The sequence below is a fragment of the Neovison vison genome, chromosome 4 (genome assembly GCF_020171115.1).
Source record: "Neovison vison isolate M4711 chromosome 4, ASM_NN_V1, whole genome shotgun sequence".
Lineage (NCBI taxonomy): Eukaryota > Metazoa > Chordata > Mammalia > Carnivora > Mustelidae > Neogale > Neogale vison.
Genome location: NC_058094.1, coordinates 212,337,031 through 212,362,922, shown reverse-complemented (window position 1 = coordinate 212,362,922; position 25,892 = coordinate 212,337,031). Strand labels below are relative to the sequence as shown.

The 25,892-nt window shown below is 38.5% G+C and overlaps 1 protein-coding gene across 3 annotated transcripts in view; it reads right to left on the bottom strand.

The window, feature by feature from the left end:
* Positions 1-25,892, bottom strand: part of EXOC4 (exocyst complex component 4) — a 724,031-nt gene that overhangs the window by 387,325 nt on the left and 310,814 nt on the right. For all 3 annotated transcript variants that reach the window (XR_006384314.1, XM_044246588.1, XM_044246587.1), the window contains exon 10: positions 6,125-6,221. Coding sequence is in view for 2 of the 3 variants with exons in the window: in XM_044246588.1 (XP_044102523.1) it covers positions 6,125-6,221 (97 nt within the window). In the remaining variant the exon portion in view is untranslated. The remainder of the gene's footprint in view (positions 1-6,124; positions 6,222-25,892) is intronic.

The window sequence follows — 25,892 nt, the reverse complement described above, 5'->3', positions numbered from 1 at the left end:
GGAATAGCGATAAATGAAAAAACAAAGACAGAGATAAATTCTCCGACCCTCTCCACAAAATCCCACAAATAGCAACCACAAGGTAATTTCAAATTTCCAGAAATTGCTACATTATATATTAACTATAACTAAAAAGTGCTACTCTGTCAAACTGTGATTGATACCTCAACAAAATGTATTTTGTTGGTAAAGTTTATCATGATGTAACTATTCAGAAATAATTTGTGTAAAAAAAAAAAATCCAAATGCGTATCTGATCTAGACCAAAGAAAGGAAATATTATCACTTGAATCTCACCATTAACATATTTCCTGTGTGCTTCCAAAATTGAAAGTCTATAAAATAATTTATTAGAGTGAAACCATCCATTCCTCTTGACGGTTTCCAGAAAAAGGTAAAAAGCAGCAACTACGTCAGTGAGTGGGGGAAAAGTTACTAGGCCTGTCATTTTCAGGGTCTCTATTTTGGTGAAAGTATTTCAGAATCTACTTAGGTAAAAGGAAAAACCTCTTCATTTCAGTATGTTTTGTTCACTTAGAACCAGAAGTAACAAAACTGATTAGATAAACTCAGCATCAAAAGCTTACGTTACGGGGTAAGTTTCATACAATGTCTCGTTAGGCTAAGAATAAAGCAGGCAAGATAATACCACAGACCTCATTTTTCTAAAACGTCATTCTCTGGGACACTTTTCTGATTTCTTACCCAGAAAGAGAAAATGATAAGGAAAAGCATTAAACAAAGAAGTCAAGGGGACAGCAGAGTTAAGGGGTAGAGAACAAACTGGAGGTCCGTCCCTATACTCACCTCTGACCCCCTGTGAGATTTCTTAGTGAAGAAACTGCAGGACTTAGGAGAAAAGTACAAAAATAAACTTGCAAGGCTGCCAGATCTGGGACCCTGTACAATGATTTTATGGGAGGACAGTAAAAATGACGGCTTAGAATATATAAAACAGCGTAACAGGAATGTGCTGTGTGGTTTCTTGAACAGGATGGTTCTGAGTTTTTGGTACAGAAAACTTTTACACAGCAACAAATGCACTGTCCACTAAATAAAAATGATGAGAAGGACAATTTTTAATAAATGACGTATACACAAGCCATCTGCAGGATTTCAGGAAGACAGAATACAAGTATTGCCAGACACAGGGGGAAAGTAGCAAAAGGAAAAGAAAACTCCTTTCCCACGGAAAAGATCTCAGTTCCCTGGGACGGTGCAAGAAAACAAGGGCAGCACTTAAATGGATGACAAAAGCCAACTTATGCTAAGTTTCTTCTGAACTAGAGTTTGGGGACTTAGGAGCGGAAGTTGAGGAGTCATTGCATCTGAGCAGAAGCACAGGCAGAGAAGAAGCTGGGTCAAAGGTTATGTGATGGCTCCCTGCTGGGTGCGGGAAAGGCTGCAGTCATCTATGTCCTACATGCAAGAGATCCCACTCCTCTCCATCCTCGCTAGTCATTGCTGTTTTGGGGCTTCTCGGATTTTGCAGCCCGTGCAGCTACCAAGGGAGTGGCTTCAAGCAAGGATTTGATGTTACTTTTTTGTTTCCCCAGGACCTCGCACAAAATCAGACTCCAGTAAATAATCGGTGATTAAAACGGAACAGAGGAACCTGTATCTGAACCTAATTTGTTGTGGTTTTCACTTTAAATGTTAAATCCAGTGCTTTAATTCCATTCTCCTACACTAACTCTCCCACTAGGCTACATGGTCTTGTAAGTAATAATATGCTAAATCATATCCACTTTGAGCTAGCATGGGAGTAAAATGAGGGGCATTCCAAAGGATGGAAAATACATGTCTACATGTTTTATTTAAATAATCCCATAAAAATAAGAGTGATTATTTCTAATGTTGAAAAACAAAAATAAAGCTGGCGGCATCACCTTACCTGATTTCAAGCTTTATTACAAAGCTGTGATCACCAAGACAGCATGGTACTGGCATAAAAACAGACACATAGACCAGTGGAGCAGAGTAGAGAGCCCATATATGGACCCTCAACTCTATGGTCAATTAATCTTCGACAAAACAGGAAAAAATATACAGTGGAAAAAAGACAGTCTCTTCAATAAATGGTGCTGGGAAAACTGGACAGCTATATGTAGAAGAATGAAACTCGACCATTCTCTTACACTGTACACAAAGATAAACTCAAAATGGATAAAAGACCTCAACGTGAGACAGGAATCCATCAGAATCCTAGAGGAGAACATAGACAGTAATCTCTTTGATATCAGCCACAGCAACTTCTTTCAAGATACGTCTCCAAAGGCAAAGGAAACAAAAGCGAAAATAAACTTTTGGGACTTCATCAAAATCAAAAGCTTCTGCACAGCCAAGGAAACAGTCAAGAAAACAAAGACGCAACCCACGGAATGGGAAAAGATATTTGCAAATGACAGTACAGACAAAAGGTTGATATCCAGGATCTATAATGAACTCCTCAAACTCAAAACACACGAAACAGGCAAACACATCAAAAAATGGGCAGAAGATATAAACAGACACTTCTCCAATCAAGACATACAAATGGCTATCAGACACATGAAAAAATGTTCACCATAATTAGCCCTCAGGGAGATTCAAATTAAAACCACATTGAGATATCACCTTACACCAGTTAGAATGGCCAAAATTAACAAAACAGGAAACAACATGTGTTGGAGAGGATGTGGAGAAAGGGGAACCCTCTTACACTGTTGGTGGGAATGCAAGTTGGTGCAGCCTCTTTGGAGAACAGTGTGGAGATTCCTCAAGAAATTAAAAATAAGAGCTTCCCTATGACCCTGCAATTGCACTCCAGGGTATTTACCCCAAAGACACAGATGTCGTGAAAAGAAGGGCCATCTGTACCCCAATGTTTATAGCAGCAATGGCCATGGTCGCCAAACTATGGAAAGAACCAAGATGCCCTTCAACGGATGAATGGATAAGGAAGATGTGGTCCATATACACTATGGAGTATTATGCCTCCATCAGAAAAGATGAATACCCAACTTTTGTAGCAACATGGACGGGACTGGAAGAGATTATGCTGAGTGAAATAAGTCAAGCAGAGAGAGTCCATTATCATATGGTTTCACTTATTTGTGGAGCATAACAAATAGCATGGAGGACAAGGGGCGTTAGAGAGGAGAAGGGAATTTGGGTAAATTGGAAGGGTAGGTGAACCATGAGAGACTATGGACTCTGAAAAACAGTCTGAGGGGTTTGAAGTGGCGGGGGGGTGGGAGGTTGGGGTACCAGGTGGTGGGTATTATAGAGGGCACGGCTTGCATGGAGCACTGGGTGTGGTGAAAAAATAATGAATACTGTTTTTCTGAAAAAAAAAATAAATAAAATTATTGAATTTGTAAAAAAAAAAAAACTCCACCATCAGAAAAAAAAAAAAAGAGTGATTATTTCTAAACAAAAGTCCACATTGAACTTAGAGAAGGGAAAACATGCACTGTTAAGTGTTCAGTATACATTTGTCGATCATGAATAAATGAACGGCTACAGGAGAAATTGAGAAAATTTTCAAGAAGAGTAAAACTGAAATGCACCAGTACGACAATGCATATTGACTCAACTAGACTTCCAAACTTTAGAAGAAATAATAAATCTAATCACCAACAAATGCTGAAGTATAAAAACTAAAACTAAACAACAACAACAACTGTAAGATCTTAATCATTTGACATTTTATAAGCCAATAGTGAGATTTCAGCTAAGACTTTATAATGGGTTTTTTATAATGAGAAGCAAGGTTACAATTTACATCAAAGGCTAATTTAAAGTCTATAATGATCACTTGCTTAGAAAGGGATTAACTTACCTTGCAGACCACATAATATTCTGGTGACTTCCATTAAGAGTTACACTGAGAATGAATGTATACTGTATCATGCAACAAAACTTTAACCCGTTCTAATCAATAATAACATTCGGAATTAAAGTAGAGACCAATCAAGTGAGTAAAACTAGTGGGAGTAGTATCAAGTCTTAAAACATCTCTCTTACAAAGAAGAATAAATGCTAAAAAAATGATTATTAAGAACTGCAATACATTAAACTCTACCCACACTTGAGCAAAAATGCATTTTCTTAACTGTGAAATAAGGGTAACTTCTCTTCCTCAATCTCCTAACTTCACATTTACAAAGGGGGAAAAAAAAGTTTACAGAGAAAAAAATCTCCTGAAAAGTGGGGACTGACATCACAGCTAAGAAACTACCGAAGGTCTCCTTCCGTGCTTTGGAATGAACGTAAGCATAAGGATTACATTAATCCATGCCATGGTGTGATTTAGCAGTAAATTATGACATTAAATCTAGGTTAGAAGATGCCTATAATGATTAAGGTATTTTCCCATTTTCCTAACAATTAGCAACTCTAACTAAGTAGAAATCAATTTAATTAAAGATGAGAGTGAATAGTAAACCAATTACCAAAGTCAGGTGTAATAAATATGAGCGCTGTTACTTAATCCAGAAATTCTAGATGTTGCAATTTATGTATTTATATAGAAAATCAACTAAATTTACAGAGGAACAGTCTTAATTCTCTTAATTCCATGATTTCCTAAATTACATGATTTACGTTTGCAAACGTTTGCTAAAACGAATTTTTCAGAAGATTAATAATGCTTCTTTAAAAATCTCTTGTTATTACATGAAAGGATGTTTGTTGTTGTTCTTTAATTTGCCTATTTGTGTTTCTGCATTTAAAACTAATTGGGTGAAGTATTCCAGAAGAATTTCTAAACCTGGTTGCTTAGGTTTAGATCTCTTACCTAAGCAAGAGATCTAAATTGAACTAGTTCTAATGATTTCAATTCAGAAAGTCTTGATTAATGAGCAGGTAGGATAATGATAGTCCCAGTAATAAACTGCTTGTGTTTTAGAAAAATATATGCAATATTTATCTGGCCAACTCAGCAGTACTTCCTTAACTGTTATTTCAAATGCCTCAAATATTATGGAAGTTACCTGAGAAAGTTAATGTGATGATCAGAAGCACCTGACTTATAATGAACCCAAGAGTTTCTGGTCCATATTACATGAAAAAAGGAAAAATATATACTGGCTCATTGCAGAGAAAACATACACAACTAATATTATATGGGATTTCTACATTCAAAGAGTACCCTTTTTTTTTTATTGCAGTCAGTAATGCTTAACATATAATTCACCATCTTAATCATTTTTAGGTATATGGTACAGTAATGCTAATATATGCACACTGTGGTGTAACTAGAAATTTTTCATCTTGCAAACCAAAACTTTAGATGAAAAATAACTCCCTTCCTCTCTTCCCAAAAAGTTCCTTCTTAAAGGTATTTAGGGCTTAATGGTTTTTAAAATGCAATTATCACAGATTTTTATTTTTTATAGTCATAGTTCCACAATAAACTGAGCAATATAGATTTCACTCTAGTCCGCATCAAGTTGTCTTTAATATATAAAACCATATACATGACATCTATAATGTCTTCCAGTATTTATAAATTATATTTGTTTCAAGGCTTGCCAATCCTCAGAGGATATTGGAGCCATTAATGTAAATTAAGGAGAAAGGCCATGGGTCTGCCATTTTTTCCCATAAAGAGCCTAAGTGTAAACATCTTGGGCTTTGTAGGCTGTATGGTTTCTCTGGCAAATATTCAACTCTGCAACATTGCAGCACAGAGCATCTAGGGACAATGCATAAATAGAGGAGTACGACTGTGTAAAAAAAAAATTTAGTGAAAAAAAAAAAAAAGAACAGAAAAACAGGTGACAGACTAGATTCCTCCTACAGGCCATAAGTTGCCAGTCCCTGAAATAAAGAAGGCAATGGAGGGACAATGACAGAGAGAGGAAGAGGGGCAAGGACAGGGAGTAGGAAACAAAGAAAACTATTTAAAAAAGTATTTATGGCGTATTACTCCAGAGAACAAATAGGTATTTAGCAAAGTTGACATTATTTGTTTTACTGACAAATTTTGATAGTGAAGCCCTGGAAAATGGAACAAATTTTTGTTTTGTGTGTTTATTGAGGACTTGTTTCAATGCTGACTGACCTACTGGCAGCTGACCTATGTCAGCAAAAATAATGAAAATAATGACTTTCAGTAAGTACCTAGGATTTGACTTACCTTAGTAATGGGTGGAATATGACAGTAATATTTCTGGCTCCAGGTTTGCAGACAAATTTGGTTCCTCCACCTTCAATTAAGTTGTCATCAGGACCCCCTTTCAGGAAAAAGGAGATAAATTTAGTTTATTAGAACTTTTACCAAAAAATAAACCAAGGCTATGGAGATGAACGTGAGGCTATCACAAGAAGGGCTGCCATTGAAAACAGTTGCCTTCAAATCTATACAATTACTTTGAATGACTGGATTCAGTTAGTCGTCCTCATTACATAAACTGCAGGGCAGCATTTTCACTCTGGAGCGAAAGGTCAGTAAAGATAAATAGTGTTTTTAAAGAAGCAGTGTAGGGTAAACCCAGTTAAGCTTCTAGATCTGCATTCGTCAGTGTCTGTCTTAGACGGTGCAGCCCGTGAAACTTTCCCAAAGAGGAAGCAGCATTCAAGGGTGTCGAGGGCTGTTAAAGGCTGGAGCAAAGACCACATAAACCTACCTGACCAAACTTCATCAGTCTAAGCCCCAGGAATTTCAAGATACACTAAGTAACACTAAATTTTTTAAAAATCCTGCTAATGAAATGATACAGTGCTTTCTTATTACCTAGGGTTTTTTTCCCCTTCATTGAAAAGCTTCTTATAGTTTAAATATATACAAGTAGGTGATATAATTTATATATAAATATTTATTTAAGATTTTTTAAGGCTTTAAGACTTTTAAAATAAATTGATGTTTACCATAAATCTCTCACACACATTTAATACACAAAAATTAGAAAAACTAAGGTGTTCTTAAACCTATATAATTTTTAGAATCCAGCTTTTCTTAATGACCCAGAGTTGTCAATATCCTTGTTTGCTAAAAGGTGTCACTAGTGGGTTTCTTGAAGGAGTGCATCCAGTATTTTAGTCCAGCCTCTAATACTGATTCCGCAGGGTTTAATGCTGATACATACTTGATGCTACCGGAAGGCTTAAAGAGAAGGTGTTCCTATACCGACCAAGACTCATAATCTTTCCTCAAACTATCCTTAACAGGTTCATTAATTGAAACATTGAAGGCTCATGGTATGAGGAATACCCACTCAGCTCACACATACTGAGGCAAAAACAACTCATTTTGACTCTTTTTTGGGCCACAGCCGTGAAGATGCCATTGACTTTTTAAGACAACATCCTAATTTCAGAGGTTTTAAAATGTGAAAAAATGTGTATCTTAGGATGTTGGGAGAAATGCTTTCCCTTCCCCACACACTACTCAGGTTACCTACTATGAGAATGAAAATTAACGTAATCCGTGGCCTCTATCTTTTACTCACTCCAGATGAAGTGAAGTAATTCCCTTGGTAAAACCAAGAAGACTGAGCTGAGCATGCCAGTCGCAGCAACCTCCTTCTTCCACTTTAGAGACCAGAATGCCCGCAGATGGCCAGTGCTGTCTCACAAAGTCAACAATAAAGCTCTTGCTTTGTCAGGGAAGGATGAAGTGGTCTAGTCCCTTCTGTAAGGGGGTGAGTACATTTGTCTAATTTTGACGTTTAGTTAGCTCAGTTGGCCCTCATAGTAGACCACATCTCCCAGGCTAGCTTATGTCAGTATAAAAGTTGATATCTCGCCTTCCATCTACCTTACTTGTGTTATTTAATAGTATCAGAAATCTGACAGTAAAGACAGATGCCATTTCCTGGGCCTCCTCAAAATCCTAACAATCTACGCTTAAAATATTCCATTTCTTTTTTCTAAATTCAACATTCTCTTTCCAATTACAGCTCTTTGCATGATACCAAACAAAACTAAATCTCATTTGATTTATTATCTATCTTAATGGTCTCCGAGGTATCTTGGAGACTGGCTGATAAAAACACGTGAAGCCTCAGAAATCCATACCCTGGATCATCAAGACTTCCCTGAGGCATCTGAGTCTAGACAAATCCCACTTGGATCAGTAGTTTCCACCAACTAATCACAGCATGGCTTTTCTTAAGAAAAACAGAAAGTATAATGGCATGTACAGCTCTTGATTCAAAATCATGAGCTATTTTTTCCCATTCGAAAAAAAATCCATCTTGTATTACTATCTTTACACCAGAGATATCAGTGTTCTGCAAAGTTAGTGGTTTTGCAAAAGGAGAGCATCAAGACTACCACAAACACGAGTCCTTCCACAAAATCCTCTTCTAAAGGGCGCATGTGTGGTTCCAAACAAACAGAACAGTACAAATAGATCGTCTTTATCAACACTTCTAAGATCATAAAATGAAGTCAGTACTGAATTACCAAGGAAACATGTGTATATGTGTAGAAAATAAACAGGTTATATTCTGCACTCCAGGCGCAACATAAATAACTTTCTATGAGGGGCACCTGGGTGGCTCAGTGGGGTAAAGCCTCTCTGCCTTTGGCTCAGGTCATGATCCCAGGGTCCTGGGATCGAGCCCCACATTGGGCTCTCTGCTCAGCAGGGAGCCTACTTCCCTTCCTCTTTCTCTGCCTGCCTCTCTGCCTACTTGTGACCTCTGTCTGTCAAACAAACAAAATCTTTAAAACAAACAAACAAATACTTTCTATGAAATAAATCTATACAACAATATAGTGCGTTCATTTATGGAATACGAGCATTTCTTTTAGGGACAAATATGAGTTAGACTACATGATCTCCAACGCTTTCTAAAAATTTGTAGGTGCTATGATTTTTGATACTTAATAGTTACATACAGACCTGATAAACCCAGCTGCAGTCAAACTGGGTAGCTTCGTGCATACCAAATGCACTGACGGTGCGCACACCGCCATGTCCTGCTCCACACCCGGCTTCCATCAGGAGGGCCCTGTCCCTTCCTACCATTTCTTTAGGCAGCAGGTCTAGCCTTAAACTGTTGAGTGGCCCTCTCCCAACGTCCACAATTCTGTTAGCATTGACTTTATATAAAATAACCTTAACATGGGTCACTTGTATTGTCACTTGCTTTCTAATTGCTTAGGTAACATTATCCTGCCTGGGATGGAACTTTCTGGAAAGCATACATTTGCTGAATGAAGGAAGACATGGAGACCTACCTGCGTAGAATGTCATTGGAGTTAGATGAGAAAATATACATGCAAGTTGTTTGGGAACTGTCAAAGACTTAACAAACATAAGCAATTCTCTCTGTACCCCTAGAGCCTTACAGGTAACAGGTGTGCTTAATAAACATTTGTTGATGACAATCATATAGGGAACGTAGATAACAAAAGATACGATACCAGAAATAAGGCCCATGGGCCACGAGAAATGTCAGCAAGAGGAAGATTTGGCTGTGAAAATGAAGGATGAGGACTAGCATCCGGCTCAAAACTAAGTTAATAGTTGCATTTAGCTCCAGAAAGATGATGATGACCGCTTTACAGAGTGGTGTTAAACTAAATAAAAACTAAACTTTGGGCAGAAATACCTCAACCCCCAAACAAAATTCCTCCTACAGGAGCCTCATTTTATGCTTCTGGGCCACTGCAAACCCCATCTCCCCTGCATTTGATGTGATTTCCTCTTTACTATGAGTCCGAATCCAGCTTACTCGATTACCAAAAATAGCACCAACCCAGTGAAAATGTTCTTGAAAATACACAGGTCGGAACCAAAAGTAAAGACTGTGGCCAAAGACCATATGGTCTGAGTGTCGAATCCTCTGAGAGTTTGTCCAGCATTTCAACATTCTGAGTGAGAAAACTCGCCTCTCCTCATCCGCCTTCCCGTAATCAGGTAATCTGGGACCGGCTGTCACAAGCGCTCCGAGGAAACATGTTCCACCCCGGGAAGAGCACGCAGGGGCCAGAGCATCTCCCTCGCCTTCATTCATTATGCTTACAGTCTAATCTCAGCTGTCAGAGGCCGCGTGATAGGCACCAGAGAAAATGCTGAATAATGATGGATGGTTGGAAAGAAAAGGAAACTGACAATGGTATTACAAGTAGAATATATCTTGTGCAGAAAGGAGAGGAAATGCCCCAGTCATATTTCAGTTTCAAACAATGAGGACAATGGTCTGACAGGCTCTTGCAGACACCTGGCAAGAGGCACCAAGGCCATCAGTGACTGCTGGGATGACAACGTCTCCGGGCTCACAACGGAGGCCCTTCTTGGAGAATTCACTACATGAAAGTCATCAGCTCCTCAACTTATTTCCTCCTTGATTCTTCAGAAGTGCAATCTGATGTCTTTTACAACGAATACAGTCACTTTAATAAAACGGAAAAGGAAAACCACAGCCCGAGAAATGGAAATAAATGTCCTCACTGCCGGGTCTAGGGGACAGTGGGAAAAATCGCTAAGGCCGGTGTCAGACCCCAGATGGCTACTTAATACTGGAAGTGTGATAGAATTACTTAAATTTTCTGAGCCTTGGCTTTCCCATTTCTAAAATGCATACTGAAATGCACTCTTTCAAACACCTGTGGTGGTAACCTCCTCCTGCGGATTCAGCACACTGACACCTAGTATACCTCAAATAAATGCTCTACTTTTCTCGTTAGAATGACCAAGCAGTTAAGGATCTACCTGATCACATACACACACAGGAAACATCCCTGGAATGTAAACTAAAACACGAAAGATCCAATCCACAAAATGCTACTCTTGCTACTTTAGGCAGCACTGTATGAAGTCAATACCATTCTCAGCAGCAATCAGAATATGTCTGTCTTATTTGGGGGAATTTTTGCAGAGAAAGGTCAGAAAATTGCTGAGAACACTTAAAGCATGACAGAAAAAAAAATAACCAATATGTTACAATAAATGTATGGATATAATGATTATGAACTGTCTATGCCAAGTGCTTACATGAAGACAGTGTAGAGTCTGGTGGTCAACGGGCTGAGACACAGAGAGCCTTATCAGATATGTTTGGCAGGGCCTGGATTTCAACTTGACCCTTCCACATTGTAAAGAGTCACAGTGATGATTTTTTTTTTTTTAATAGCAAACACTCTGCTTCATAAACACTTTCGAAGGATTATGAGAATGTATTCTGATTGCATCAGTAAATAGGGTCTTTAAATTGTCTCTAAGAGCCTGCTGAATGGCTTCAAAGTTCCCTGAATTCACAGCTGTCACCTTGTTCTTTGGATTAAGTTCTTTAGCGAGTACTCATTTAAAAACACAGATTACCATTAGGACTTAATACTGTTGCTGCTGCTACCCCCATTACCCAACCTGTGACCAGGGACTATCTATGGGCTTGGGGTTTGGTACGAGATTAGGAAGAAAAGGGAAGTACGATACCCATTCTAACCCTCGAGTTACTTACTATTATGGTCAAGTCAAGCAAATCAAGATTGGTGGTAACTTTCTACTTTTCATGGTAAGTTGCTGTCGGACCTGGGAAGGAAATCTTGGCATTAAACTCCTTCTAGGCAAGGATCACTTTTTGGACTCAACTTGCACCACATCTGTGATTATTAACAACAATATAATTTTGTTCATGGATGTATCTCCTGGGCTTAGAATAGTTTCTGGCACACGATAAGCATTAAGTAAGTATTTGCTGAATGAATATATGAATAAACAAATGAACAAACAAAAAGCGATAATGTCTCTTTTAGATCGTGTGAATTCTAAGTACAAACCACCTAGGAACAAATAGCAGTTGCGTTTTGCATAAAGTATGCTCAGTCAGGAATGCATGTTTCAGTAAAATGCTGAAAAATTATAAGGTATTATTTGTAGAAAACAATCTCCCAAGTAGAAACAAATTAGTTATCCTCACCATTAGGGGAGTAAATGTCTTGTCTATGTTTCTCTGCTCAATTATATTTTATTCCTGGGCAGCTCTAATATTGTACTGTGTACATAATTAAGACGAGTGTCAAGTATGACACAGAGTACGCAGGGAGAAGGTCAAGGGGCAGGAAGGGGACTCACATTAATAAAACATCTACCAGGAACCTGGTACTCTGTTGGACCTGTAACATAAAACATCTCACTTAATCCTAGTAATAGCGCTGTCATATTAAAGAAATGGAGACTCATGGTCTTGGGCGAAGGAGTACAGAGTCTTGCTCAAAATCAAAATCACACATGCAGGTTCAGTATTTAAATTGTTTTTCCCAACTATATACACACTACAATGTGCTCAATATCACTCTATGTTCCAAGAAACTGAAAGGTTGAAAAAAATGACTCAGGTGATGGGTGATACAGGAAAATGCTAAAACAGGGGGGCAGTAAACCAATTTAATGGTGGTTTGACATTTATATGCATTTTCCATGGAAACTGACATCCATTTTCATGGAATTGACACTAAATACAATAGTTGATTATCCAAATCAATGCACAAAAAGCCTCTCTGATCAAAAATATAAGTGAAGCCTTAAAACATTTTGTAGATAAAACCATCATACAAAAAATGATTCTGGAGGGAAAACATTTAATGGTCCAACTGAGGCCAGAAAGCAAACTTTCCTCTCTAATATTGTCCCAGCTGCAAGAACTAGAACTAACTTAACTTTTCCCCATCTGTCCTGACTAGCCAATGCAGGGTCAACTACTGGTTAGGACTTTCTGGAGGCCCAGAAACATGCAGGTAGGAAGACAAGAAAGGGTCCAGCCCTTCAGGGAGGGAAATTTGGAGACTCTGCCTGTATCAATACCCAAAACACTGACAGAAGCCCATTTTTTTCCTGCTTCCCCTTTTTAAGAAAATTCCAATAACTCTCCCTTGCTTTGTCTTTTACTGTTACATCTGATGGATTTCTTAATAATCCTTCCACACTGCTGAGGGCCCAGGGGAGATGAAATTACTGCAATTTGTAGCAGCACCATATTATTATGGAATATTCTAGAGAAGAAATATGAGTGGAGAAGAGAGACTTTGAGAGTTAGAGTTAAGGATTTACCAGCTGGTTGTAGCAGAAGAACAGGGGAAAAAGAGCCAAAGGTTCTGATAAGAAAGAGAGTCAGATGATTGACCACAGATGGGTCAAGGCTGCATAAGAAATAAATGAGACTTGTGAAGACATGACTGAGGGTAAGCAATCCGAGCTGACATGCAGAGGTTTCTCTCGGATCAGAGTATTAATGGCTGAAGTGGGAGTGAGAGAAGACTGGAAAGGAACGGGGGGACAGGCTCAGAGCTGTATCTTTCCTTGCCTTCCCTGTGGGTCACCCCAGGAAGCCCTCCCCGGAGTTAGAAATAGGATGGGACAGTTAGATAGAGGTTTGGTAGTAAAAAAATAGGGAGCAGCAAAGTTTGGAGGTGGGGTAAGAATGAGAAAGGAAAAAAATAAAGTCCAAGGACCTCAGCTCTGAGGGAAAAGGAGAAGCTCTTTTTGGTCCCTTTCTGGTATCACTCATACGAATAAAGCATATTGTACAGAAAGGAGGATCTAAATTAGAGGCTGCCTAATGACAGGTTACTGCGAGACAAACAGTCCTTGTTGTGCAGTGTAAGGAGGAGTCCAGCAGATGAACGCGTGGTACCTTACGTCTGTTGGAATTTCAGTGTGAGCAGCCTGCAAGCAAACAAATACATCACCCGAGTTTTGCTTCAGGTAAGATCCTCTCTCCCAGATGTTTGGCTAAAGACCATGAAATAATTATTTTTTGGTAACTTAACAGAGTTGCTTCCCCATGAAATAATTTTTATATAGAAATAGAAATAAAAATCATATTCTTTTATAGTTCAAAAACTGACTACAATCTAATTCCCAAATAACAAGTAAATTTTATAATAATCTCTTATTCTGGGGTGGTATCCTGGCTTACAAAATGAAATAAGAAACAAAAATCTTTACCTTCCTAACAATAAATTCAATGATGTTTTTGGAGGATGGAATGGCAAGGAACCAAAAAAAAAAAAAAAAAAAACCAACAAATTTTAAGGTTAATAACAGCTCACTCTACGCCATCAGTAAAATGCGCTCACCTGGAGATCTTCCATGAGCATAAGTCAAAGGCGGCTCCATTAGTAACAGTACTGACTGTTTCTCTAATGGTGTCTGAAATGGCATGCTCTACAAAGAGCAAAATGTAAGATATGAGCCAATTACCAGAGGGTCCACAGTCACTGCATGCATATTTTTAAATGGTTGATCAATAAGGCACAAGGGAACTTGAACTGACCATTTTTGAGAAGCATTCCTATCTTAGAGCCATTATCCTCCAACTCACTTTATTTGAAGGCTACATAAGGACACTGCATTGATTCTTTCTTCTCCTTCCCTAGTTTTAATTATCTTGAATCTACTAAATAGGTTTTAGTGGCAAGCCAGGTCTATCTAGCTCAAAGATTTTCATGTGTGTAAGTCCTCTTACTGGAGTCCTCTCCCTGTGTCTGATTACTTTCACTTAGCATGCTCCCAACGTTTAGCATGTTTTCGACGTTCATGTTTCATGTTAAGCGTGTTTTCAACGCTCATCCATGTTATGGCATGTATCAGTCCTTTATTTCTTTTTAAGGCTCATTAGTATCCCAATGTATGAATATGCCACAGTTAGTTTATCTATTTACCAAATGATGGACGTTTCGGTATTTTCACTTTGGCTGTTATGAACAACGCTGCTACGAACATCCATGTATAAGTTCTGTGTGGACATGGGTTTCCAATTCTCCTCAGTATATACCTAGAATTTGAATTGCTGGTCATATGGTAACTCTATGTTTAATATTTTGAGGAACTGGCAGACTGTTTTCCAAACAGTCTATGCCCTAATGCTCATTGTTATTTTCCTTAATAAACTTATTATTTAGAAGAAAACCCTTTTTGGGGGGGTGGCAGGCGGGCGGTGGGGGAGGGGGAAGGTGGTATGTGATGAGCAGCAGAGAGTAGGAAAGTATGGAAAGCAGGAAAGTAGGAAAGCAGGAAGTATGAATAGTTTGTTCTCCAGAAAAACCCTTTCCCACCAGCTGCCTCTGGTAAGGGTGGCCCTGTCTGTTTGGAAGGATCGTGGAGGAAGCACTACTAGTGTAACAAGTGATGGCAGGGCAGAAGCCTCTGGAAATTGGTGCTACTGAGAAACGCTCTGTGCTATCTGTAGTGTTTCAACTAAGTGTCTGTGCTGGTTCATCAACCATGATTAAAACCGACAATGAAGATTCTCTCCTTGCTCAAGTTTCAGATTGCCGAAGATTTTACTGTTTGCTCAGTAGTTCTTGTTAAAATACAGCCAAGAGTGCTATGAAGGATGACAGAGTGCCGTGAAGTTCTCTAATGAGATGAGCCCATCTCAGTGCTGACCTAACACGTATGTTGGACTAGTCAGGAGTCTTCCGATGATGGCTGGCCCGCTGAGTGGTGGATTTATGGTGCAGATAAGCATCGAGCTGAAAACAGACCGCGCCCGTCCATCTTGTTTTGCCTGTGAAATGGCCTACAATGGGAGCCCAGGCCACTGGAAATGACGGATGCACAGATATACCAGTTCACGTAGAAGAAACGATACTGTTAAATGCTGTCATTGTCTCCATGCTCAGACATGTACTTAAATCTAAGAATGCCCAAAGGTAGACAGAAATTATTTTGAAGGGTCAAGGTGGCAGGTAGAAAGTATAATAACCTAAAATGACTATAAGAAGTAAGACAGATAAGGTCTCCTTAAAGACAAAGTTAGAGTCAGAATACAAGTTGCAAAACATGGTAGCATTTAGCTTACTGACAAAGATAATGAGTGCTGGCATCCAAACAGAAACAGCATTACTTCATGGCTCATTGGAAGCATCTGGATGACTAAGGCACAGGTGGCTTTAAATAACTTTACCAGCAAACCCATAGTCACTCTTTAGGTTTAATCAGCAACAGTCAACTTTCCAGCCACTCTAGGCAACACGTCTTGGAATATTCTCATAGAATTAAAATCGGTCTTCCAAGCCACCTAAGCAGGAGCCATGACACGGTGACACTCAAAGTTACATCCGGCAGGGTTTGTTCTTTTTTTTTTTTTCCTGTGTCTACATAAATAGATCATAACATAGGACTGTGCATGCCCTATGTTCGGCAAAAAATTGATTTAAAAAAAGAGTTTTAGTCTATCCAGACAGACTGCCCATCCCATGCAGCTCTCCAATGTCTAATACATTTTTTAAACAAATCCAAACCAAACCAAAAAGCAGTGAATTTTTCTGATCTTATTTCCCCTACATTTATCTGGCATGCTTATACCTCACACTTCTCAAAAATTTTATTCTCCATTTTATCAGTCATGATTGTTAAAAAGCACATGACCTTCAATGTTATCATGGTAAACACAGTGAACATCCTGGGTGAACTTAAGATTTGGCAACAAGAATGTTTATCATAGAACAGTATCGAAAACTTTTAAAAAGTCACTTAAAATGCAAAAGAGAATTGATTATAAACCTACACACATCTCAATATATACATAAGTTGTACAAACATGTATGTATGGATGGATAGATAACTGGAATATGACACAGCCACTAAAATGTATATATATGCTTGTGTTCCCTCTCTCACTGTGTCTCTCTCTGTCAAATAAATAAATAAAATCTTAAATATATATATATATATATAGAGAGAGAGAGAGAGAGACATTGCAATAAGGCAAGAAAAAGACTTAACAAGCAGGAGTCATTATGGCAAAGTTATTAATGAAAATAATATTGTTAGATAAGCCAATATTATGTGTCTCATAACTGTAATACTAAATGTCTTTGCAGATTTTATTCTTTTGTCTTTTGTCTTGAATCTTGTTCCTGGATCCTTTTTTCTATAGGTATCATGTATCATATTTATTTGCTCATGTATTTGTGGGTGCATATGTGTTATTTCAGTTCATATTCCTTAGAAATTTATCTGTAACAATTCTTAGAGAATTGGTTTAAAGGTAGGTACCATCAGAATACATTAGCAATCACGTCTTGGACGTCTATTGGACCTAAGAAAATTATCAACCTGGAACCCATTTTAAACTAAAGACTCACTTTAAAATGTTCTCACATGAACAAGAGGATGTTTAGTTTGGCAACGAACCTGGTTTTTCTAGCAATTTTTCCTGCTTTCAGTGTATGCCAAAGTAACTAGTTTTCTTTCAGTCCCTTATAGAAGGTGCAAAGGTTATGGGGAAAAGGTTGGTATTTCTAGATGGTTCGTGTACTCTATATGGAGTTTAGGAGCAACATTCTATTAGACTCCCCAGGCTGGGTCAGGCTGGGTCAGCTTACTTGGGTTTGGCAAGTATCTTCAAGGTGAAGACTGGCTTGGAAGTACTTTCCTCAGTATCTCTCTGCAGTCCTGTTTTTGCTTCTAATAATCTGAACTTTCTTGCCAGCCCATCAAAGCTATTTTACACATTTTTAAAGGTTGCACCGAAAACTTTAAATTTATTCATGGGAAGATGAACAAAGATACCAGTCATACTGCTAGAAAGAGAAGTTGCCACACAAAGTACTCTACGGAACAGTCTACAATGTCCCCTCTGAATTAAATTATTCCAGTGCAAGTATCTCTGGGTTGTATTCAGATATCCCTAGCACTGTCTGTTGTTTGTTTTTAAACAATTCTCATAGTTATCCAAAGAGAATAATTACAAATAAAAAAAAACCCCAATGAAAATAATATAGCTTTTCCTTAAATGTTACCAGTTAACTTGATATAGTGAAATAAATGATACACAATAAAATGCAATTTGATATAGATCATAATCAGATATTAAGAACGGAAGTTCTAACTTTGATATCAAGTTATTTTCTGGCAACACGAAAGTTGCTTAACCTCTCTGAGGCTTCTATTCTATTTTTTACAAAAAAAAAAAAAAATAGAGAATGAACCAGATAGTACACTCTTGAGAAACCTTTCCATCTACGAATTTTTATTTCCTAGATCATAAAATGTCCATTGGAATATATTCTGCTGGTAGGTTTTCTTTACATTTTCCGATACTGTAGAACATAATATAGTAGCACCTTTATCAAGAAGAAATTTATGCCAATTATTATAATCATTGAGATACCATATGCAATAATTCTAATGGGATTTTAAATGGGAATGAACTATATTTTTGCTTTGGGATATTAGTTATGCTTCAGGAAAAAATAATTAGTATCATTTGGGGCTGACATTTTTATACCATCTAATTATGATCATCTATGCTCTCTTTCTTTTATGGGAAGCATCTTTGATCCTGCCTTGATTATCACAAGAATTCCCTAATGCTGACAAATAAAATGGGCAAAATTCATGCCGTGTCTGTGCAATTTTAACCTAAACTGTTTCTTAATAATTCTCCCCAAACCAGGTATCAGAACTTTACACAAATCACTATAATCGATGGTTTTCAAAATAACAATTCTGACAGGGCGCCTGGGTGGCTCAGTGGGTTAAGCCGCTGCCTTCGTCTCAGGTCATGATCTCAGGGTCCTGGGATCGAGTCCCACATCAGGCTCTCTGCTCAGCAAGGAGCCTGCTTCCTCCTCTCTCTCTCTGCCTGCCTCTCTGCCTACTTGTGATCTCTCTCTGTCAAATAAATAAATAAAATCTTTAAAAAAAAAAACAATTCTGACAGAAATGTACTTAATAGGAAAACACTACTTAATTTAATTCAATTCAATAGAATAATTAGGAACTAAGCATCATGGTGCCTAGGAGTAGACTCAGGATGATATAAAACCTAACTAATAGACCTAGTCCATGACGTCAAGAAGTTCATGCCTTCGTTGTGGTATGAAAAGGAACACACCAAAGGTAGAGACAAAGTTATTATAAGATACAGCAAAATATTAAAATACAGCATTCCACAAGATGTAAGTACTACTCTTTAGTTTGAAAACCAACTTACATAAGCATAAAAAAAATTCACGGAAGAGATAAGTTAGTTGCTTGGTAGAGAAAATATGACATTGATCTTCTATAAAGTAGCCCGGTATTAATAATACAAGAAAACGGATTAACAAAAGTAACACGTAATACAGAACTCCTAATGTCGGCATAATTGGTATTACTGGTATCATAAGGTCAATTCTCCATTGGGCTGTGAAAAAACAGTGATTCAGTCACATAACAAAGGAGCTACTTATCAACATTTTCTAAATACATCATATAAAATTCTTGCTACAACTTTCTTCCCGGAAAAGTGCATTTCTTTTGTATTTCTTCAAAGATCAGTGAATTTGCTTTTTAAATGTTGTTTTTCAAAAGCCTAAAATATAGACAAGGCTTTTATTAAGATAAAATGCACAAAAGAATGACTTGTCAATGTAGGGGAGGAGGGACCAGAGAGAGGCAGAGGTTCTTAACAAAAAGGCTCTGAAGATACTAGACAAAGCAACTTAGGATAAAGCAATGGTCTGCAGGCACAGCTTCAGTGCATTTCTTTTCCCTAAACAATCAAGCAGCACCCCGACGATGGAGAAAAGAAGGGATAGAGAACAGTAAGACGGGAGGCCGGTTAAATTCAAATCCACTCAACAAATATTGATGAAGTGCAGATGTGTCCAGGTTCCACACAAGGTGCTGGTAATAGTAAGAGCAACACCAACCTTGGATTGCTCAAGTCTGCAACCCTGAACTCCTCTTTATTCTTCAGTTTTGTTCATGACTCTCATCCTGGCCACCAGCAAATCCTAGCAGTTCAACCTTGAAGACACAGAGCCGGTACTTCTCAGGACCTTCACTGCAAACAGCGTTCTAAGTCACCACCATCTCTCTCCTGATCTCTTGCCTTCTAACTGGTCTCCCTGCCCTCCTTCAGGGGATTTTCAACATATAAGACAGAGCAATCTGGCTAAAATACAAGTAAGGACAATCTGGTTACTCCGCTCTCTAGAATGCTCTGCTTCCTATCTCATTTGGAGTAAAACTGGAACCCCTTGCAATGACCTCAATAGAAGAATCCATGTGATCTGTCCCCATAATTTTCTGGATTCATCCTCTACTTCTCCTTCCCTGTCTCACTCTGCTCTTCTGTGAACACACCATACACACACCTGATTCAGGGCCTCTGTTCCTCCTGTTCCCTCCACTTGTCAACACCCTTCCCCATGGTCTCTGTGGCCTCTTCCCTCACCTGCTTCAAGTCTCCACTCAGCTGTGTCCTTCTCAGTAAACCCTTCCCTGTCATGCAAAATGAGAGTAAAATACGGTATAAATAAAATCATTTAAATAATAAATTCAAATTCCAGCTCTACCACTTGCTCTTTGTGTCTCTCCTTCACTAAGGCATTTAAATTTTCCAACCTCTGTTTACTTGTCTATAAAAAGAATAATACTCTTTTGTGCCCTCAAAAAATTATAAACAAATAAAAGTATGTGTGAAGGTTTTTGTCAAATTTGTGTAAAGCACAGGATAAATGATAGTTATTACACATAGGAAACAGCTATGTCTTTTGCTAATCCCCACTAGGAAGAAGCTCTAAGAGTCAAATCTTCAGAGGAAAGCGGATTCAAGTCATTGTTTTATTCTCAGGCAGAAGAAACAAGAGGGTTGAAGCAATGAGAAATGTTTGGGTTGGAGGAATGGGAGAGTGGGGAGGAATATGATGATCACCTTTAGATATGTAAAGTGCTGTACTGTAAAAAGGAGTTAAGTTGTATTCTGTGGTCCTAGAGACAGGAATAGGACAAAGAGGTTGGAACTTTCAAAAAGGCAGATTTGGGTTTCTTTTTTTTTTTTTTTTCCAATTATTTATTTTCAGAAAAACAGTATTCATTATTTTTTCACCACACCCAGTGCTCCATGCAAGCCGTGCCCTCTATAATACCCACCACCACCTGGTACCCCAACCTCCCACCCCCCCGCCACTTCAAACCCCTCAGACTGTTTTTCAGAGTCCATAGTCTCTCATGGTTCACCTCCCCTTCCAATTTACCCAAATTCCCTACTCCTCTCTAACGCCCCTTGTCCTCCATGCTATTGGTTATGCTCCACAAATGAGTGAAACCATATGATAATTGACTCTCTCATCAAAATCAGATTTGGGTTTCTAAAAGGTCACATTTACCAAGGATTGGAAGGGCATGAAAAAGCAACGACTATTTTAGGGGACTTCCTTGAAACTGAAGGTCTTTGTTTTTTCCTAAGACAAGGTGGTTGTCCATTTGTCGTGTTATCTTAAAGGAGATTTAAAGGAATGACTGGAAAGTAAGAATCAGTCCCAGCAGTGAGATTCTGGCATTTCACAAAAACGTCCTGGGATTAAGCCCATAAATATAATTAAGTCAAAGACCAGCACCAAGGATTCTGCAATAGTCAACTTCCCTAAAGAATTCACTATTACAGTCTGTCACAGTTATGTAGGATCATAAAAAAGGAATTAAACTTAAAACATCTACTTATATCTAGTTATGTCCAGTCATATCAAGAATAAAAGGAAATACTGCACACATTAAATAGCAAATGCAACGTGAACACTGTTTGTGTGTGGGGGGTGGTTTGTGTGTGTGTTTTTTAGAGGCTAAGAGTATGAAACAATCAAGCATCTTTTGGACTTCTCATTGTACAGGTAAAGTTTTCAAAAGACTGTATAACCAGTGCTGTGCTGGTAAATGCTTAATAGCCAGCTCTCTGTGTCGGGCAGAAGCCCCGATCTATATCTTGGCTGATTTCCGTGGGGTAACTATTCCCAACAAGGTCAATTTTAAGCTACCAACATGGTATCCCTGAACACACAATTAGGTGGAAAAGTTCAGGGTGATCTCCAGCAAGTTCAGGGTGATCTCCAGCAAGCCACTGTGAGGCTGCTCTCGCCCACCTCTGAGTCTAAAACGAGCCTCATGGGCGCCTGGGTGGCTCAGTGGGTTAAGCCGCTGCCTTCGGCTCAGGTCATGATCTCAGGGTCCTGGGATCGAGTCCCGCATCGGACTCTCTGCTCAGCAGGGAGCCTGCTTCCCTCTCTCTCTCTCTCTCTCTGCCTGCCTCTCCATCTACTTGTGACTTCTCTCTGTCAAATAAATAAATAAAATCTTTAAAAAAAAAAATAAAACGAGCCTCATGATTCTTATTATATCATTTTACTGCGACCCTACTCCTTTCCCCCACCCCAACACACAAAAATAAAGTATGTAAAGTAATGATACCTCTTCTTTACAGACAGGATTTCCCCATTTTTGCTATAACTATGGTTTACACATAGAAATTTCTATTTATGTCTTAATGTGAGAGCCACAGTTTATAGGAAAATATTCCTCTATTTCAGATTTTCCTCAGCTGACTTCCACATACTCCCTGTCTTATCACACAGAAGGAGAACAGAGCCATTGCTATAGTCCTATCATGAATTAGTAATATCAGAAAGTTATTAGTTTCCAACTCATTGCAGGCACAGTATACATGTAACTGGCATATGCTAAATTCACAAAAGCCAAAAAATCATTTAGTATAAATATCCAAATCAAAATCCTGAAAAGCCAAAAAATCATTTAGTATAAATATCCAAATCAAAATCCTGAACAACAGCAAGTTCAATTTAAGTTCAACTATAAGTTCAGTTTAAGCACAGGAAATAATATGAAGGAGTTCTGTGTATTTTTATGCTGGATTTCATACACCAAAGATGATTTCTTTTCTCTGCCACTTTCTTTTAGTGGATGAGTCCTATACAGAGGCAAAATATATGATTAGAGTTTCCAATGTTTCCATGGGGCTCAGGACAATAGTACACGATTGTCAGAACTGTGTACATCTAGGAAAGTATTCCTAGCATTTAAAGATGCATCTTCAGGTATGCAGTGTACAGGGATAAGATGACATTATGTCTGGAAGCTGCTTTAAAATACTTTAGCGAAGAATGAAAAAGAAAAAGAAAACAGGAGATGAAGCAAATAAAACTGTAATAACTACTGATGTGGATGGTAAGTACACACAAGATATACACACATACTATTTCCCCAACTTTTTTGTGTGTTTGCAATTCTTCCCCTGCCCCCCAAAATAAACAAAGCTTCCAGAAAGACACTGGTTATATTTAACACAGAAAACACTTATTAATTTTCTGTGGATCTACTAGAGACCTTAGTAAATATCCTCCTAAATCCTGTTTCAGCAAGTCTGAATACTCCATACATATTTATTGCTATTAACAGTTGAAGAATAATAACACGACTAATCAGGACAAAACTGTGGATAGTACTCTCAATTCCAAAGTTATATAAAGCCGTAAGGCCTTCCTAAGCTTGTTCATTTGACCGTGCAGAGGTATTTCTCACGGCATTCATAATATTAATTGTTCCCCTATTAAAGGAAACTCCCTCAGGGTAAACAATCACCCCATGGTTCATCATTTTAGATTTCTTTTGCTGAGAACTGAATTGGCCAATAGCACATACTCAGTTAGTCATGATTTTGGCAAAACTGGAAGGCTTGACAGCATGGCACTCAATGTAGATCAGAAGCACTGGTTTGTTGTTGTTGTTTTGAAGATTTTACTTATTTATTTGACAGACAGAGATCACAAGTAGGCAGAGAGGCAGGCAGAGAGAGAGGAGGAAGCGGGCTCCCTGCTGAGCAGAGAGCCCGATGCGGGGCTAGATCCCCGGACCCTGGGATCATGACCTGAGACGAAGGCAGAGGCTTTACCCACTGAGCCACCCAGGCGCCTCCAGAAGCACTGGGTTTAACAAAAACCGCTTAGGGGGTGGCATTCAACAGTCTCAAAGGTATCTGACTAAAGAAATAATCCGACTTAACATGTGCTTACGGTACTCCTGCAAATCACAGGCAGGCTGGAAGCAAAGCATCACAACTGGGTACAAGTTGGTCACCGTTTCCTATAACGGGAGCAAAGTTTCCCATTCTAAGCCCAGGACGAATGACTGTCCTGCCAAACAATGCTCATGCATCTTATACTGCAATATTTTATCTCCTCTTTATTTGTACTGCATTTTTAAACAGTTAAATGTGTTTTTCTTCTCCCCCCCCCCCCCACCCCCAGGGTCTGCAACCATCTCAAAGGCAGGGCCTTTTTGTCTCCTACTTAGGGATAATGCTTAAAGCTCTACCATAGCGTTCAACCGATGAACACAATAAATATAGACCTTTCCTGAGAAGGCAGAAAGAAACTGCCCGCAAATTTAATGAGGTAATCAAACTGTTAACCTAGGTATCTTTGCGGAATATGAGAGAAGATGTTCACTAGATTTGTCTTCCTGGTTTTTACAAGAGAAAATAAATTTCCATTTCTGTTCTCCACTTATCCAACCAAAAAAGAGTCCCAAATTCAGATTAAACTGTTCTATATTAAAGATCCAGAATGTAGCTTAAAACAAAATCCCAGGAAAATTCTGCTGTAAAACTTTGAACATTCTCAAGTTGAAGCATATTCTATTAAAAATGTCTTATTAAAAAAAAATCAAAGAAAAAATTCTCTTATTCTACTCATAGGTTAAAAAAAAAGTCAATAAAGGACTTAAAATTACTTAATGATATCAATTTTTGCTTGCTTTTTCTCCCACATATCTTCAGAGCCACGCTTGTTTGCCTTCCCCAAATCTATCTTATACATGAGATATATATATATAGTTTTACACAATGGTCCATTTTATATCACTGTGTGAACAAGAAATGATCATACGTTCCCAGCAGAAAGCAGGCTCGAAAGCACCAATGCAAAATTTGTCCATTATAATAATTTGCATTTCTCCTGTTAAATGCTTCTGATGAGAAGCCTACAAAGTGATTATAGTCTTCTGATCTTCTTAAAGCACAATAGAGAAGGAAACATTAGAATGATCACAGAATGCTTGTGGGAATACAATTTCACTCTGATCTCTTTCATGTACAACTCCACGGGGATCTCAAAGGCTCTTCTTGGCACACGATAATTATTTATTTACTCAGTTTCTGAGCCTGATGCCATGATATGGATTTAAATATTGTCATACAGATGACGCTCAGGTACAATGTCCTTCTAGTGATGCTTTATCTATTTTTGCTCCCAATACTCTCTTGTCTAAGATCCAACAGCATATGCATTGAAATAAGTTGTTCTTCAATGTTTCAAAACCTGATTTATTAGTTGTTCCCATTCCATCTGCCTCTGAAAACCGCAATGTTTTACTTTCACTGGCTGCACAAAAGGTTGAGGCTCGATTTCCCTTCACGTTATCATTTGATCAGCATATCTGACACATGTGTTAAGTTCTCCTTTCAAATATATAAACCACTTAAAATTCATGCTTTTTTTTTTTTTAAGATCAGGTCAGTATAGCACGCGCTTGACTAATGCATTTGTCATCTTCCATATTTACTACTGTTTCAAAAACCTGGGCTCCAAAAACCGTCCTTGCTATTGTAAAGCACAGCGAGGCTGGGCTGAAACCCAGGCTTGCCCAAATTGGGAAAACTACCATCAGCCAATACATATTGCATGATCTACAGCTAGGAAAAAGGTGGGACAATCCTAGGGTCTGAAAATAACTACAACAAGGAATAAGAACAGATGGAATTATCCGAGGGGATGGGACTTTCTAGGGAGAAAAGAGAGAAAATGGTCTGGAAAAGGCAAGAAAGATAGCAATCACGTGTCTACATGGCACAGAAAGATCCACTGTTTACAACAACAGCGAGGGAAGCAGGCTCTCAAGGTGCTAATAGGTTCTAGTTCTAACTGCTCTTGGAAGAAGGTTAAAAGAACATTCAATAAAGATGACTGGGATATAAGAGATCTGCAACGATGAGGCAGGTAAATTCAGACAGAGGACTGGGGCAGCGGGGCGTGGGGATGGAAGCAGTATTGGGGACAAGGGGCCTCACAATGTTGGGCAAGAGGGGGACCATGGGCTCTTCATGGTAACTGATGTGGCTGAGATACAGGGCATGGTGACATGGAACAGACTTTAGATACGAACTGGT